The sequence below is a fragment of the Galeopterus variegatus genome, unplaced genomic scaffold (genome assembly GCF_000696425.1).
Source record: "Galeopterus variegatus unplaced genomic scaffold, G_variegatus-3.0.2 Scaffold1239, whole genome shotgun sequence".
NCBI classification, from domain to species: domain Eukaryota; kingdom Metazoa; phylum Chordata; class Mammalia; order Dermoptera; family Cynocephalidae; genus Galeopterus; species Galeopterus variegatus.
This window is the reverse complement of record NW_007727350.1, coordinates 244,168-261,970: the sequence shown is the minus strand read 5'-3', so window position 1 is coordinate 261,970 and position 17,803 is coordinate 244,168. Positions and strand designations below refer to the sequence as shown.

General features: G+C 56.0%; 1 protein-coding gene across 3 annotated transcripts in view; it reads left to right on the top strand.

Annotated features, from left to right (window-relative positions):
* Positions 1–10: 10 nt before the first annotated feature.
* SYT7 (synaptotagmin VII) overlaps positions 11–17,803 on the top strand; it is a 60,388-nt gene continuing 42,595 nt past the window's right edge. For all 3 annotated transcript variants that reach the window (XM_008575797.1, XM_008575796.1, XM_008575794.1), the window contains exon 1: positions 11–85. In XM_008575797.1, coding sequence (XP_008574019.1) covers positions 55–85 — 31 coding nt within the window. In that variant the 5' untranslated portion in view covers positions 11–54. The remainder of the gene's footprint in view (positions 86–17,803) is intronic.

Genomic DNA, 17,803 nt, shown 5'->3' with positions numbered 1-17,803 from the left:
GCGCGGCCGCGGGCGGCTCTGAGGAGCCCGGAGGGAACCGGCGACGAGGGGACCATGTACCGGGACCCGGAGGCGGCCAGCCCAGGTAAGCGCGGCCCCGCGTGGGCTGGGGCGCCCCGCACCGGCGGGCAGGACGGCGGCAGCGCTGGGCGCCGTCTCGGAGCCCCAGCCTGGAGCTGCTGTCGGGCCCGGAGCCGCACGGACTCCCCCCTCAGGGTCATCCCAGCCCCGGGGGTGCGGGTTCCAGCGGCAGCGGCTCGGACGCCGGAGCCCCGCAGTCCGGACACGGCCAGGCTTGATGCCCGGCGCCGGCTTCGCAGTGTCCCCACAAGGACCAACCCCCACCCCCCCAGCAGCCCAAGGACAACGTGTGTGGCGAAGCGAGAGCCGCTGCCCCCGTGGGAGCCGGGCAGTGCCCTCAGAGGCACCCCTGGCTCCCCAACACCAGTGCCCTGGGGGTGCCAGCGCTGCGGGACCCCGGGGCTAGGATCCCGGCAGCTTTCGGCCAGGGTTGTGGGCACAGGGCAGCGGAGTGGCATCGGCGGTGCCAACTGAGAATGGAGAGGGTGCCGGGGGGCAAGCGGGGATCTGGTGCAGCGGCGGGGCACGGAGGCTTCGGGGGTGGGGAGCCGCAGGAGCGTTGAGAGGGGAGGCAGGGGCACCTGAAGGGAAAGAGAGCAGAGGCTGATGAGCATGGGGGAGCCAGGGGCATGTTCTGCTAGGCTTGGGGAGGGGGTGAGAAAGAACCCCAAACTCACTCCAGTCCTGTCGGGGGGGGGGGCAGGGAGAGGGGCCGCACTCCTTTGCATTTCTCCTCTGCCTGGGGAGTGGCCCGGGAGCCCACTGTCTGCTTGGCATCCTCCAAGCCAAAGCCGAGGAATCGTTCCTCCTGCCTCGGGAAATTGCTCTGCCATTTCCTCCTTGGCTCGCAACGCCTCCTCACACAGTGCCCACCTGTAGGCAGGTTCCCTGCAGCTCCTGCCCAGGCTCAGTACCAAGCTCCCACCCAGGGTGCTCTACTCCAGACCCAGCACCCCAGTCTGCCAGTTCCGGATCAAGGTCTCCCCTTATGGGTTTCTCTCTGCTGCTAAAAGCACGACATTCCAGCCCAGGACCTGCTTCCAGATGCAGAGCCTCTGTATTCCCTGCTGCTAACCTCCTGGGGGTGGAAGTGCTGGGGGGAGGAGACAGCTCTAAGACCCTCCACAGAAGGGGCCCAGAGCCCTGAAGCTGTGGAGAGCGATCCAGTGGATGCCGGCCGTGCCTGCTCTTGACCCAGCCCCGCATTCGCTCTTCCCCCTCTAGGGGCAGCCTTAGCCTGTCCCTGCCTCCTGAAGAATCAGCTCTAACTCCCATCAATTCATTTCAGCCCACTCGACTGAGGACCACCTATTGGGAGCCAGGCATTGTGCTCACTGAGCACTTGGGTATGAGAGTGAAAGACAGTCTCCTCTGGAAACTCACGCCCTTCTATGACATCCTCTAGGTGAGGGCTGAAGGGGCAATGCCTTTAGAGAGCCACCTCTCATCTGCCTGGACCAGGTCACCTACCCTGGCACGTTCCCCCAAGAGGCTGCCAGCTCCCAGCACTTGGACCAAGGGCAGGGGCATTCGCTTGCTTGATTCACCCTTGCAAAAGCCAGCAGCTTAGTTCAGGACAGCTCTGGGGTATGAAGATGGGAGGGAAGGATGCATGGAGGACACTCCCCTCCACCTGCCCTGCCAGGCTGGCAGCCTCCCCCTTTCCTTTTGGGCCACTGGCCTGGGGCCATACCCCGGCCCTTTTCCTCCCTCCTCCTCCCTCCCTCCTCTCCCCTCTCACGCCTAGCCACCATGACATCACTCGTCCTGCAAGCACCCCTGCCTTCCCCATGGGGGCCAACTTGATGTGCCTGGCATCTTCTGGGCAAAGGGTCTGGACTTCAGTGCTGCCCCTGGCATGCTGTCTGGCCCCCTCCAGCTGCAGCTGCAGAGCCCACCAGTGCCTGTGACAGGGGCAGCTGTGAGTGGGAAAGGGACTGGCCCAAGGTTGACTTCTCTCCGGTGTGGGCAGCAAGCTGGGTGGGGTCAAAAATAGGCCAGAGAGGGCAGGGTCTGCTTTTCATCCTAGTCCTCCGGGGATCTCTGAGGGTTCAGAGACTCGGTCTGTCCTCTGTGCCCCCTGGCATTCCTGCCCACCTCTTATAGTCACTATAGCTCCAAGTCAGACTTCTCACCCCAGCTTGCCCAAGGCCTCCCAGACTCCACTCCCCAGCCAGGGCTCTGTGTCCCCCATTCTGTGCACGCCCCATCTCCTCTTTGGCTGGCACCAAGTGGGAGTGAGATATGCATGTTAATTCCTGTGTGACTTAGACTGGTCCCTCTTCTGCCCTCTGGTCCCACAGGGGCCGGTACCTTTTACATCCAGATCTCCTCATCCCGATCCCAGGAACACCTGTGGTCTAGTCCTTTTTAAAAAAAGTCTCCTGTCCTCTCCTGATCCTCCATGCCTCAGACTGGTTCCCGAGGGTCCCTGGTACTTCTTCCCTCATCTTGCTCACCCTGCAGGTCCCCACCCAGCTTAGCCTACTTTTACGAGGGTACCGGACAGGTGCAGTTCTCTCCCCACTTAGGCCCCTGGCCCCCAGGCGCTTCACTCCCTGATCTATTATGGATGAAAAAAGGGACTGTGGGAAGAAAACAGAGACCAATGAAGAACGCAGACCAGCCTGCCTCCCATGTGCACTCTGGGCTCCTGCTCCAAACTCTGCCCAGCCTCCTTCCCAATAACCCTCCAACCCCTCCATAGACTCAAGGCCCTCAGTTTTCATCCTCTGTTCATCCTGAAGCTGGTCTGGCCGGGCCTCCTTATGTCCCTCAGACTGCCTATCCCCAGGCTGGGCACAGCCTCAGCAGACCTGTAGGGGTCAGCGTTGCAGTGGGCAGGCAGGATGGCAGCAGGGGAGGAAGGAGGGAGGGAGAGGTGACCTTGCGGTGAGCTAGTGAGCAAGGCCAGAGAGAGAACCGCTAGGGGGGAGGTAAGGTCCTGAGGCCACCTGCCCTGCCCCCCAGCCCTCTGTGAGCTTGTCCCTGGAGTAGTAGTGCTTGAATCCTCTTTCTGTCCCAACTGTTAGTGGGCTCTGTCCCTTATAAACACCCTGCCAGGTAGGCCATTCCTTTGGGAATATGTGTCGGGGAGAGACTCATGCATAGTGCATGGGGCAGGTGGCCTTGACACAGTGAGTCTCTTCTCTCAAGTCAGAAGGATCCCTGAGATTGTCCAGGCCAACCCTCCACTCACTGGGCACAAGTGAGGGGCAGAGGCTGATGGGTGATGTGTGGGGCAGGAGCTCAGCGAATGGCTGAAAGGGCAGATCAAGAGTATGCTGCTAGGACCACTAGGATTAGGACCAGGGCTGGGTCTGGGGAAGTCCTAGGAGGCCTGATTGTGTCAGACTATTTCCCTGACACCCACTTTCCCTACCTGCCTGCCCCCTCTGCACAGGCCCAGGCCTCCCTGGCCTGCATCCTGGGCTTTGGTCAGAGTCTGGGACTGAAGATCAAATGATCTCCCAACAGGCCAGGGCAAGGTGGGGGACCTGAGTCTGAGTAAGTCTAAAACCCAGGGCAGGAGAGAATGGTTTCTGTGGGGCATGGGCCAGAGTAGTCAGCGTCCCCAAGCTGTAGTGTTACCATGGAGACAGGTGCCTCCTTGGCTGTGTCCCTTGTGAGGACAGCTTGACCAAGGGGCTGGGTGCTCAAGGACTAGATGATGGGGAGAGAGAAAGCCCCAAAACCCCCCTTATTGGGGGGCTAGAGCAGGCTGGATTGGGGTGGGAACATATAGGCTAGCAGGTAGCAGGTGAGGGGACAGCTGTAAAGCAGGTAAACAGGTGGGTGTCAGGTGGGCAGAGACAGGCCCTGGGCAGCTGGGTCCTAGCTGGCCCCAAGCTCAGTCCTAAGGGTCATTGAGGGCAACTTAAGAGTGCTGGGGGAGTGTCCCCTTCTCAACCCTCTAGCCCTGCCGTTGCAGGGTGTTATGGGGGGAGGCAGAGGAGGGGTGTATGGTCCTCTCCTCTCCCCACTTCTTGCCCCCACCTCCACTCCCGCCCACCCCCTATTCTCTCAGGGACTTTGAATCCTCATTGAATCTGATGGACCGTTTTCAATAACTGCTTCCCCCAGGCGAGAGAGGCTGAGAACAGCAGAAAGAGGAGCTGGAGAGGGGGCCCTGTGGGGGGGGAGGCCCGGTCCTGAGCAGAGGAGTCTTGGCTGGAGGAGGAGTTGGTTCGATGGCCTCCTCAGAGCACTGAGGCATAGCAGGTGGACATAGTCTCCAGGGACAGTGCCCGGCAGGTGGCACATGTGGCTGGTGAGGTCAGCTTTCTCTGTTGGGGCAGTCACGGGTCTGGCCAGGTGCCGGAGTCAGCCTGTGCCAGGCCCAGCCCCGGTGCCTGCCTGCCTTGCCAGGGAACCCCAGCCGGTGGTGCCAGGCAAACTGCGCCAGTTCCATGGACATGGAGGTCCCTGACCTTCCAAGCAGCAGGGGCAGCCCTGCTGGGCCCTGTCCAACTTGTGTCTGGAGGATAGGGCTTTGGTCTCACCCAGCAGAATTCCTCAAGGGTTAGAACAGAGTTGGCAGACAGCATGGGACCTGTGGAAAGGGCTGGATGGCGCCCAGAGATTGCCTCTGGAATTCTGGACCCAGTTAGTTGGAAGATGGGCTGGAGCATCAGACCCACTCTGGGGGGCTCTGCAGCTTCCATCTGGAAGGGCTCCTTGAGAGAGGTGTGTCGCCTGTGGGGTGGGCCAGGAGCTGACTTGCATCATGAGCTGGGATGTTTTGGGAATTGCTGTATTCACACGATTGAGCATGTGGGGCTACCACGGGTGGAGGGGGCAGGTGGGGCCAGTGGGGAGAGCTGTGTCTGTGTGTATACCTACGTGCGCGTGCGGGCAGCAGCTGGACTGATGGCCATAATAGCTGCGCTCATCTGAGTGCCGTGCCTGCTGTAAACAGCAGCTAATGAGCGTATTTGTAGTGAGGTGTGTCCAGGTGCATGGGGAGCTGCCATGGAGAGCATTGGGGAAGGCCCCTCCCCTGGCCCTGTACCCTCCAGGGACCCTGCCTGCCCCCGCCACACCCTCCCACCTGCCCGCTTGGCTGCTTCTGAGACCTTCGAGTGCTGGGAGCAGGGCCTCACCTGGTTGTACAGCATGGGCGGGTGTGGACGTGGGGATGTTTGTGGGAGCTTTCACGTATACAGACACAAGCATTTCCACAACTGTGTGTGGGTCTGCTAGTGTGTGTGTGTGTGTGTGTGTGTGTGTGTGTGTGTGTGTGTGTGTGTGTCTGGCTGGGTTGAATTGAGCTTGTCTGTGTGTTTGTGACTATGTCTGCTTCTGTGCATGTGTGTTTGCACCCCTCCGCCAGAGCCCTAAGAGGAAGACTGCCCTGGCTCGGCAGTGATCCTGATAGTGACAAAACCAAAGGTGCTGGTGGAATAGGCACATGCTGCTGCCCTGTTCCTTTGATGCCCTTCCTGGAGTGCAGGAGGCTGGGGTCTTCCAGGCTGCTCAAGGGAGAAAAGGGGGGTGGCCCCATGCTGCCCACTGGAGGATGCAGAGGGGAGAGGTCTGAGCTCCTGTAGCTACTGCTTGCATCAGAAAGGGGAGAACTGGGGGACTAGAGGGCCCCCAGGATCCCCAGGAATGAGAGAGGAGGGGTGTGGATGGATGGGTCCCAGTTGGTAGGTGCAGTGTGCTCCCTGTCCCTGGCCAGGGCGGAGTGACATGAGGTGTGGGGGCCGAAAGGGGCACCTGCGTGAGGCTCTGCATGAGGGGAGTGGAGGAGAGAGCGTGTGGCTAATGTGTCCAATTAAATTACTTCAAACCCTGCCGTGGCAGCTGCTCCCGGCGGGGCCCTGGGTACAAATTGGATCCGTCTCATTACCGCAGGGTGGTGTCAGCGGGGACAGAGAGCGGCAGCCAGCAGGGCAGCACCCGGCAGGCCCTTCCCCCTCTGCCCTCCCTGAGCCGGGATGGCCCCCTTGAGCCTTTGCTCACTGCACATCCCCCTGGTTCCCCAAGTCCAGATATTGGGGTTCCCTGCACACCTCCTTGCTATCTCTGACCCCTATCCCTGGCAGCCCAAGGGCCCCTCTGAGCCCTCACTTGCTTTCTCCGGGAATGGGGTTTTATACTTTGTAGAGGGGCCAGTTTAAGGAATCCCCTCTCGGGTCACCTAACACGCCCCATCCCCTCTCTTGATGATAACAATAGCACAATAATAGCAAGCTCTTATTTGTGGGATGCCTCGTATGCGCTAAGCACTTTGTCTATGTGCAGCCAGGGATGACTTGCTTAAGCTAGGACACTGGGATCTAACAGCTGTCCATGTGAATCCCAGCAGAGACACTGGCTGCTGTGTCGCTGGAGCAGGTTACTCACCACTCTGGCCTTGGTTGCCTCCTCTGTTAAATGGGTATGATAGTGGTTCATACCTCCCAGGTGATTGGAGGATGAGGTGACACAAGGCGGGAAAAGTATTTAGCAGAGAGCTTAGCAAGTAGTAAACACTCGGCAGCTGTTATCAACATTCTCCTGTCCCAAGTGATTGATGTGTGGGATGAGGGTTCCAGAAGCTCCAGGGAAGACGTGCCTGCCACCTCCTTGGCGGAGGAGTTGGGGAGGGCTTCACTGAGGCAGTGTCAGTCAATAGCAAAGATACGTTAAGTGTTCACTATGTGCCAGGTGCTGTCCTAAACACATAACGTGTTAGCCCATCTATCGTCAGAACCACCCTGGCAGGTGGGAGCTTACGATTAGAAGTTGGTCTGGGATTCCAGCCATGCTGCTGGACAAAAGAGCGGGAGTTTTGGGTGCAGGGCCTTGGGTCTTTAAGGAAGAATAGGAGCTTGCCACGCGAGCAAGCCGAGGTGAGGCATTTGGTGAAGTGGGCACTGCACATACAACGGCCCAGAGGTTTGCAGGGTCTTGGCCTGTTGAAGCAGCTGTGAGTGCTTGAACACAGCTGGAAGGGAGACCTTTGGGGGACAGTAGCAGGAGTTGAGGCTTGGAAGGTAGGTTGAGCCTGATTATGAAGGTTTGGCATTCTGAAATAGAAAAACTGGATTTTTTAAAAGTTGAGTCCTTGTAGGGCTGTGGATGGCTTTTGAGCTCATGTCTATAAAGAACTTTAACAACATGGCAGTATGGAGGGTGGGAAGCCTGGAGGAAGGCAGGGAGATGGAACTAGAGTGTCAGCTGTTAACTTATCTATCTCTAATTCTGCCCAGCCCCTCCTCTGACTCTCGCCTGCACCCACACCAAGAGATCTGCAGTGTCCAGCTGGATTGGGGCCCTGCCCTTGGAAAGCTTGTGCTGGGTAGTAGGCAGTCAAGGGAGTAGCACGGTTCAGATAGGCATGAAGAACGCCCCAAGGCGGGTTACCCCACAAAGGGATGTAGAGCCAAGGTGGGCAGGCTCAGGACCCCATGGACACAGTTAATGCTCCTGAAGATCGGTTCTCCAACCACCCCCCACTGTGGGCATCAGGGCCAGGCCTGGGGAGAGCCACACAACTCATGCTCCAGCTGTCAGGCCTGAGCTCCAGAGCCCCACCAGAGCCAACCTGTCTCCATGGCAACTAGGCAGGCTGCCCCCTCTCTGTGCCCACGACCCCTGGCACAAGAGCCCATTCATGGCAGGGCCTGGGTACGTCTTCCCACTTCCCTCAGAGGTCATCCCAGGGCAAACGCCCTCACACTAAGGTACTGGCAGCACACATGCATGTCGGCATTTGGGTCCATGTGCACACATGATGTGCATGTGTGTGTGCCCTGCAGCAGGAAGGTGGGGATGGTCTATGTTGCCCACCCACCTTAGCTGAGGATTTGTTCCTCTAGACGCAGGGGTGGTCTGATGGGCACCAAAGAGCCTGATGCCAGAACGAACTGTAGGCCCCTCCTTTGGGGATCATGGTAAGAAGCCAGCCCAGAGAAGGAGTAGTTAGGAGGAACTGGAGGTCAGAGAAAGCATCAAGGGAGAATCTCCTAGCAGTGCCTGGTGGGTCTCCAGACCACCTGTTTATTTACAGACATTTCATGTTATCTTCACAGCAGTCCTACAAGGGAGACTTCATTATCACTGTTGTACGGATGAGGAAACTGAGGATCAGAGAGGTGGAGTGTCTTGCCCACGTAACTCAGCAGAGCAGGGATGAGATTTCAAGTCAGAGTCACTACCAAGCCTAGGCCTTAACCACTGGGATACACTGCCCAGTGCCTCCCTTATCCTACTAGGATCCAAGCCAGCCTGTCTCTCAGCCTGCCACTCAGAAGGGAGCACTAAGAGTTGGTTTTGGCTGCAGAGCTGGATTCAGAGGATGTCCCAGCACCTGCTTTAGTGCTTGGGGTGTCCCTAAAGCCTTCGTTCTCAGATCCCTGGAGTGGAATGGAGTCCCCTTCTCACCCTGCCCCTGTTCTCTCTACAGGCAAGGTGGAAGGATCCTCTCACTTAAGGGGAGGCTCCCAGGAGAAGGGGAGGAACCCCTCGCTCCCTGCTTGGCACCTGCCAGCCCTGGAGGAGCCTGATGAAATGCATGTGTGTCCCCCCCACCCCAACCTCATTCCTCCCTTTCCAGCCCCCGCCTGGTTGGGGAGGTGCGAAGGGAGCGATTTCACAGCCTGTCAGCTGAGGCCTAAAAATACCCAGAACTCTGAGATGCTTGGGCAGGGGGAGGAGAGAGCAGGGACCAGGGATGGGGTGGTGGGGGTGCAATGGCAACCGGGCCAGAGGAGCCCTGGTGGCACCACAGTCCCAGTCAGGAGCAATGGGCAGACCCTCTGTCCCCAGGTCCCCCATCTGGCAATGAAAAATGGGGGCTGTTGTCTTTAGGGTCTTGAGAGCTCAGCTCTCGCACTCAGACCTAAGGGAGGGCCTGAACTCAGATAGGAACCGTGGACCCCAGATCCCCCAGAGCCTCCAGTTGACACCTCTTTCTCCCTCTTCAGCCCCGGGTTGGCTGGCATCTCTGGGCCATGGGAGCCAGGCTGTGCCTGAGCCTGCTTCCTCCCTGGAGAAGGTGCCTGCTTCTGTTAGCGGAGAGCATGAGGCAAGCAGTAGGGGTAGGGATGCCGGCAGGTACGGAATGTGATATGCCAGCCACCCAGGCACTGGAGGGGGCAGAGAAGAAGGGGTGTGGTGACCCACGTCACTGCCATGTGGCTGTGCACTGCAGCACGGCACATGGTCTGCACAAGTTATCCAGTGCCCAGAGAGGCAGACACGTGTGTGTATGCACATGGACCCGCTGGAGTCGGCCTGTTCTTGGTGCTGAATGTTTGTGGTTATGTGTGACCCAGCATGGCTGTTCCAGGTAGAAATAGGGTGAAAGCTCAGGATCGGGAAGCATGAGCAAACACAGGTCACTTCCCGCACATATGACCGTGTGTGTACTTCCCAGGTGGAAACATGACGGCACCTGTGCCTGTGCAGAGGGACCTGGGCAGACCTCTCTGCAGCACCAAGCAGGGGCTGAGAGAGTCCTTAAAAAATAATTCAGACTGGAAGCCCGAGAATGGGGGGCTCTGTATCTGAAGGAATGGGTTCCAGTCCCATATCTGCTATGTATGGATTTGCTTTGTGACCCTGGGCAACTTTCTTAACCTTTCAGTGCTTCATTTCCCATCCATAAAATGGGGATAATAATAGCACTATTTGGGGCTGTTGGGAGGATTTGATGAGTTAATATATGGAAACTGCCTAGAACTGTGCCTATCACAGTCAGCACCATGTATGTGTTAGCTCTTATTATTATCTGGTCCTACCCTTTGATGCTATAAGTGGGAGCACCAAGGCCCAGAGAGGGCAAATTACCTGCCCAAAGTCACACAGTAAGTTAGTGGCCAAGGCAGGACTAGAACCCAGACTCCAGTGTCTTAAGACAGGGCTTGTTCAAGTCTAGGGCCTCATGATACTGTCCCCCTTTGGGCCACAAGAAGCCCCCACACTACAGGACTACAGCCACATTGACATCTGGGGCCTAGATTCTGCCAGGGTTAGGCTGCGATCTTGAGAACTCAGGGACCTGAGCATCTTCAGATATTGCCCTGTTGGAGGGATCCTCAGTGCAGGGGCCTCAGAGCGGCCAGCTGCCTGAGTTAGGACTATGCCACTGGCTAGTTCTGTGGACTTGGCTGAGTTACTCAACCCTCTCAAGTCTCATTTTCTTCCCTCTAATGGAATAACAGTAATACCTACTGTATAGTGTCGTCGTGGGGATCAAATGAGATCCTGCATGTAATGGCTTAAGTGGCTGGCACACTGTACCTAGTAAGTGCTCAATAATGTTAGCTGCAATTATAACCCTTACAGAACCCTCCCACCCACTGCTCAATAAATGGTGGCTGCCTTTGCTTCCCATCCAGCCCCTGGCCACCCTTGCTCCCTTCCAGTTGCCACTGCACACTCCACAGGGCTTTGATCAGGGATTGACTTGCTGGCAGCCAAGACCTGTCTTTGTCTCCTAGTGTTGCCCTTTGCCCAAAAGGGAACAGGACCCACACTGGGACTTAGCCCCTGCGCCCTCTGCTTCTGGCCTTATCACCCACTTGCTGTATGACCTTGGACAAGCACCATTTCCTCTCTGAACCTTGATTCTCTCTCTGAAAAGTGAAGAAACTAGACCACACAGTCCCAGAGGCTCCGGGTCATGTTCTGTGTGACCCAGGAAGGCCCCTGGCTCAGCCTATGGAGGGGATGGCAAGATGGCAGGAGGCTGCCCCAGGTGAATGGAGCATCCGGGACTGGTCCCAGCTGGTGGCCTGCCATCATGCCTGCCCACACCTGTGGCTGCGTAGGAGGGCGTGCAGGCAGCCTATGGAGGGGATGGCAAGATGGCAGGAGGCTGCCCCAGGTGAATGGAGCATCCGGGACCGGTCCCAGCTGGTGGCCTGCCATCATGCCTGCCCGCACCTGTGGCTGCGTAGGAGGGCGTGCAGGTCCTGCTGGCTGGGCACTGACATTGGGGGAGCTCAAGGACAATGACGTAGAGAGAGAGCCCTTCTTGGGGCCCTGGGAGCTGTCACTCCAAGCCATCCTCCCCGCTCTCCGCTCTCCCCGCTTCTCCCTGGGGTTTCCTTCAGCAATTCCTCCTTCCTCCCTGTCCTTCCTCTCTCCTTCCCCTTCCTAGAGTCTCCGTGTATCTCCTTCTCTCTGCCTTTCCTCCTCTGTAGTCTTGACCATTTTCTGAGTATCTTCTTCCTTCCTCTCCCTCTGCAGAGGGGAGATCCCTATTCGCTCCTCTGTCTCTCTGGTTCCTGAGATTCTCCTTTTTTTCTTTTGATGTCCCTGTTTTTATGGATCTTCCTGGCTCCCTCTGCTGCTCCAGAGCCTAGGTCTCTCTCTCACTCTGCATGGGCATGTCTTGGCTCCTTCCAGCTTCTTGTCCCCTGGCGCTCTCCCACCTCAGAGTCCTTCCCTCCCCAGCAACCCCCCCTCCTTCCTTCCAGCTCGTTCCTGGCTCCCTCTGCTGCTCCAGAGCCTAGGTCTCTCTCTCACTCTGCATGGGCATGTCTTGGCTCCTTCCAGCTTCTTGTCCCCTGGTGCTCTCCCACCTCAGAGTCCTTCCCTCCCCAGCAACCCCCCCTCCTTCCTTCCAGCTCCTCAGAGCTTCTTGCTCCTTCACCACCCCCCTGTCCTGATAGGGCCTTGACCCAGGCTGTTTCTGTGGCTAGTGCTGCCACCCAGTACCCCCACCACCCACCACCCCTGTGAGTTGAGAAAGGGGTCAGCCCAGGGCCCAGGGACTGGCAGCCTTGCCTCCTAATTAGCAGGAGGTAATTGCCTGGGAAAAAAAAATTCATTTAGAATGAGACTCAGAGACTCCAAGTTAAGGCTGAGCCAGCTGATGGTCTCTGGTGAGCAGGAGGGGGAGAGCAGCCCAGGTCAGGACTTCAGAAGATGAAGGCCCTAGAATTCCCTGCCTTGCTTACTTCCAAGACACTAGCCTTGGAGAAATGGGAAGAGAGCATTGGGATAGGAGTCCCATCTTCAGTTGAGATCTGGTTCTGCTACTCACTGTGTGACATAGGGCAAGCCATTTACTCTTTCAAGCCTTAGTTCTCTCTCCTGTGAAATCAGAATGGGGCCATCCATGACCGCCTCACCCCTTGGTATCAGGAGGGTCGATTCAAACAGTTTCAGTGAAAGCACTTAGCAGGCTGTAAAGTGCTACAGAGTGTGAGGTGTTACTGTCTACTACCTCCATGTGGCTCTCGGCTGAGAGGTGAGGATCGTGGAAGGATGGGATTGTCTTGGAGATACCCAAGGGATAGTGAGGGGTAGCAGGCTGTAAAGTGCTACAGAGTGTGAGGTGTTACTGTCTACTACCTCCATGTGGCTCTTGGCTGAGAGGTGAGGATCGTGGAAGGATGGGATTGTCTTGGAGATACCCAAGGGATAGTGAGGGCTCCAGACATGGAAGATGGTGAGGAAGATCAGCTGAGCTGCAAAATTAGGGGCAGACAGACACAGTTTCCCTTGCCAGTATCAACACTTGCTAGCTGACCCTGAGTGGTCACCTCACCTCTCTGAACCCCACTTTCCTCATCTGTAGGATGCTGAGCATGATGCTTCCTCCCAGGGAGGGTTGTAAGGCTAAATGGGGTAATGTTTGCAGAGCTCTTAGCACAGTGTGTGACTTATAGTAAGTGCTCAATAAATGATACCAGCTATATCTACTGTAATTAAAGGCTATTATCTTGACTCCCTGCCTGGATCCAGAGAAGCTATGATTTTGGGGGTTGTCTTCAGGTGGTTTTATTTGTTTTACTTCTTTATTATTTATTTTTTGGAAGGAGGGAATTTCCACACCCAGTGAGGCTAGTATCAAGCAGTCCCTAGAAACATCAAGCAGATCTACTTCTCAAAGAGCCCCCACCTTTAGGGTGGAGGGAAAGGAGTGGGCCACAGTTGTGACCTTCTCCCCCAACCCCTCACTTTTTCCTAGAGAGGAGCTGTGGACAAGGCTCTTGTTTGGGTGGGTGTGCAGCATGGGGCCTCTGCCCTGGGGAAGGCGTGTTACAGGTCTTTGCGTTCATCTCGGTGAGGCTGGCCCTGTAGTGGGAGGAAAGGTTGGTATTTAGAGAAGTCTACTCCATCCATCTTGGAGAAGGGAACAGGAAGTTTTGCCTGTCCCAGGTCTGGCCAGCTGGATTGAGTCTGCACTGTGACACAGGCAGCATGGCACCCAAAATGGCCAGGATGCAGTCAGACAGGCTGGAGTGTGCATGTATTGGGCAACGCTGCACATTCAGCACCAGACTGCCCCAGGAGCGGTGAGGGGGTGGCGGGGGTCTGCCCAGAGCCACCGCTGGGGACCTTCTGTGCTCCTGCTTTGGGTGCAGTGCCCGTGCCAGCCGCCAGGAGGCAGTGCGGCAAGCTCCCCTTGAGGGAATAGGGTGTGGTGTTTACCGTTTCAGCGGAGATGCTCTTTTTGTCCGAGTCAGGCTGCTGACAGGGGTCCTCAGTATCTAAGGACCTAACTCTTGAAAAAGGGAGCTCTTAAGGTCGGCTGGTCGCTGTCGTGGCCTCAGCTGGGGGCTGATCAAAGAGAAACTGGCAGAGGAAGGTGGAACCACTACGCTATAGTTGTGGAAAGGTCTCTTCGATCCTGTTCTCCAGGAACAACGTGAAGGGCGGCCTGGAGGAGGGTGCAGTCCTGAGACCGAGACTGAGTTAGTTCAGGACCAAGGACAGGGGCAGTGCGGCAGATGGCTGTTTCAGCACCGTGAACAGCGTTCAGGGCGGTCGCTCGGTGGCTGTCCTACGACTTATGCTGTAAATGATACCCCAGAATATGGTAGAACGGCACCTCCAAGAGGGAATCTCAAATGCCCTATATTCCAACGAGGAGGCTTAGGGCCAGAGAGTTGAGAGAGTAGCCTAAGGTCATACAGCCGGCGAGTGGCAGAACGGGATTCGGATCCCCAGTGGTCTCTCAACACCCATCACTCCCACGCTTGATTTCCACTAGTTCTCTCTCTCCTCCTTTAACATCTCTGGGAGCTGCTTCACATTACATTGCATCCCTGAGAGCCCTTGAGCTGGCAAAGATTAAGTACACTCCCCTCCCCCACCAAAAGTCCTGGCCAAGCATTTGAATCCCAGGATGGAAGATTCTTAGCCCCTGTAGCCTTCATGGCTCCAAGCCTCAGGTGGGAGGGTGTCAGGACAGGACAGGTGCCCTGGCCTGTAAGGAAGCCTGTGTGACTTGGGGGGGGTAAAGTTGAGTCATCAGCATGAAGAACTCTTTAAGTGCTCTGAGATCCTCGAATGAAATATAGCACACTGTTCCAACCCCAGCTTCTTTGCAGCCGTGTATTATTAATAACAATAAGATGCTGATTTAGGCCAAGGCACAACAATGCATTATTCAGAGGAATAACTAGTGGTCAAGGCCTGCACTTAATCATCACACGTCCACGATCCTGCCTCCACTCCCACTCCTGGTGAAGAGGCCCTCCTCCATCTGAGCGCCTCCTTTCTTGGGCTCCTTGCTGTTCTGATGGACATGATCATTTTCATGGCTGCCCAGGCAGCTCATCAGCTTTGGGATCAAGGTGGGTGGGGAGGGCAGTGGGTTCCTGGCTAATTCCTAGGTAGACACCCTTTAGCCTGGGCTCCCTGCTCAGAGCTGGCACCTGTCCCTATCTATCCTGAATGGCTTTGACCCTGATGACTTCTGGACCCAGCAGCTCTCTGGGGTCTGCAGGTGATGGCCTACCTCCCCCTCCCCCTCTTTTGAGGCTGCAGAGGAGCCAAATGCACTTGGCCTCTCTAAGCCAGGAATTGTGGGAGGTGGGGTTGGCTGTGGTGAGGAGAGGGAGTAATCGGGCAGAAAATACTCCCATCACCTCCATTAAATGCAATAATGGACATGAACCCCTTAGTAAACTATGGAGCACTTTGTAAACTGTTCTGCACTGTGGAGATGTGAGCCATTATTACCAAGGCCGTGCTCTCTACTAGAAGAGAGTGCAGAGGTCCAGAAGGCGTGGATGAGGCCCTCGTAGCTCGCCAGGCCTCACTCCCTGATGAGGAGCTGGAGTGCTTGTGGATCTCGACATGTCCCTGTCCAATTTCTTGCTGGAATGGCTCCTGGCCCATTGGATAATCCTTCATTCGCTGTTTACTCACTTGGCATCTCCTCTGAATTCTAAACTGTCTGCATCCAGCCGGCCTCTGCGGCCCTTGCCAGCACGCTCTCCCTCACTCACTCGTGCATTAGCTGTTTTTAGTACAGTCAAGGTTGAGGAAGCTTACTCGTGCTAAACCCCTATTTTCAGCTACTTGTAACTTTCCAAAATAATTCCCCTCTGGCCTCCTCTTTTGCCAGCCTTGTTCCTGCCCTGGGTGAGGCCTGAGGGGTTGTGGGCGCCTCCACTGCTTTCTGCAGGACACTCAGAGAGAATGTGCAGAGGGCATGGGGGTAGAGCCAAGGCCCAGCTTTCCTGGGAAATGAGTGTCAGGCTCTCTTCCCTCCTGTTTCTTTTTCCCTTCTTTCTGCCCATCTCACTTTCTTTTTCATCTTGCCGAGAAAGAGCTGCCCTGTTCCCAAGGTGGGTGGCCTGGAAAGGGGAGTTTTAGAATGGAGAGAAGACAGAAAATTCTACATGATGGCAAGACCCAGAGCTTTGCCTGGCTGTCTGGGATTTGGGGTTTAGCTCATTGGTTTTCTGTTCCTTTCTCCCCAAGCCTGCCTCTTTCTGGCTACCTTGTGTGTGTTGGGTTTCGGGAAGGAAGAGAGGCAGGATAGGCACCAAAAATGTCATGTCCCCGCTTCCCATGCCCAAGTCGCCCTGGGGCTGTTAGGCTCTGCCCACTTGCAAATGCCCTCCCATCTTCCCCCATTTCCATCTGCTCAGCATGTACATAGAGGGGTGCTTCCTATGGAAATCTGTGACTCCAGCTTTCACTGTTTTCTGCCTTGAACATCATCCTGGAGCCACCAAAGGATGGAGGTGGGGGAGGCACTGGGGCGTGCCACCTAGTGCGGAATCAGGTGGGAGGAGGCGGGCTCAGGATGGGAAGGCACCAGCAGACAGAGCCCCACCCACCCCCAACAGCACTCTGCTTTATCTACAGAACAGTGATTGCACCCCTACTTAGTACCAGAAACAAGGTCCTGGGCAAGTCCTCAGGCCACCCCATTCTCCTCTTCTTCCCATTCCTAGCCTATCCCGCCCCAGGTGCCCAACCCCCAACCTGTTCTGTGACCCTTAGGTGGGCTGAGCTTCTATCTAGTGAAGGTGCTTTACCAAGGCCAGTGCTAGTGGAGGAGGAAAGGAGCTCCAGGAAAGGTGTGTATGTGGCAGAGGGGTCTCTGAAGTGCTTGGAGTAGCTTGTGCATGGCTCTATTTGGTAAAATTCTTGGGCAAGTGGGAAAATTCTTTTCCCCAGCTGCATTCTATTTTGTGTTCACTTGGATTCTTTCTTATCTTCCCTCTGTCCTCGGAGTGACTTGTTTCAAGGCATAGCTCCTAGAGTGGAACACGATGAGAGTTGCAGGGTTTGTGGTCTTACAGACCTGAGGTCTATTTCTGCCTTTACCTCTCTTCTGCTCTGAGCCCCTGGGCAAATATTTAACCCTTCTGAGCCTCAGTTTCCCTCTTCTTAAAATGGGCATAAGAGGATTTACCTTCAGAGGGGTCTTGAGGACTGTGGACATGATTCAATGCTGAGCACACATTAGTTACTATGACCAAAGGTACATGGAAAGGAGAGCAAGGGCCTGGGATCTGGGGAAGCCCAAAGGAACCTCCAGGAGGGGGAGCAGTCTAGGCTGGGTGGGTTTGGGAGGTACAAGACAGCTCTGGAAGGGCTGGGAACAGCGTGCATGTCACCATCTGAGAGTGTACGAGCAAGTACATTCTGGGGGAAAGCCTGTGTGCACAGATTTCCAGCTCTTTGTACTGTGACCTGGGCTGCAGGCTGTGGAGACCTGTGAAATGGGGAAACAGGATATTACCCCATTGGACCTGCTTAGGGCACAGCTCTACCACCAAGAATAGGGGATTGGACAGTTAATTCAAGTTTGGAGAAGAGTCTGCTGTGAGTGCCTGTCATTGGGAAGGGCTTCCTGGAGGAGGTGGGCTTACCTGGGGCCTTGAATAATTTCATCCATTTGTTTAGCAATTACTTATCCAGCCTCTCCTGTGTGCCAGAACTTGGGCTACAGAGATGAGTGATCTTGGGTCTCAGCCCTCCAGGTGCTCCCAGTGGGGAAGGACATAGAAAGAGCTAATTGTTAACCCAAAATGATGAATTGTCATAGATACTGGGGAGGCAGAAAGGATTGTGGGACGGAAAGAAGACCATCTTTGTCTAGGCACATTGAAGGTAGAGAACAGAAGGAAAGTCATTTCTGGCAGAGGGAACAGCTTATGCAAAACCTCACAGATGTGAAAGGGGTTGGCCTCCTCGCAGGAAGGAGGGAAGTTGGGTGTGGCTAGGTTGTGCAGAGTAGCACATTACAGAATTCTGTCACATCCTTCAGCTCCGAGGGAGGCCACTGTAACATGGTGGAAAAGGACAGGCTCATGTGCCTTTAATTCTCCATGGCTCAGTTTGTTCCCCTGTGAAATGGAGATAATAATGGTCGGAGATTGTAGAGATGGTGCGTGTACACTTGCTGGCACTGGGTCTGCCACATGTGTACTCAATTAATCTTAGCTGTTACTTGATCTTGACAGCACCCCAGCAGGGAAGGTCAGGAGTCATCATCATTTGAAGGGAAAGCACTGAGGCCCAGCATGGGCCT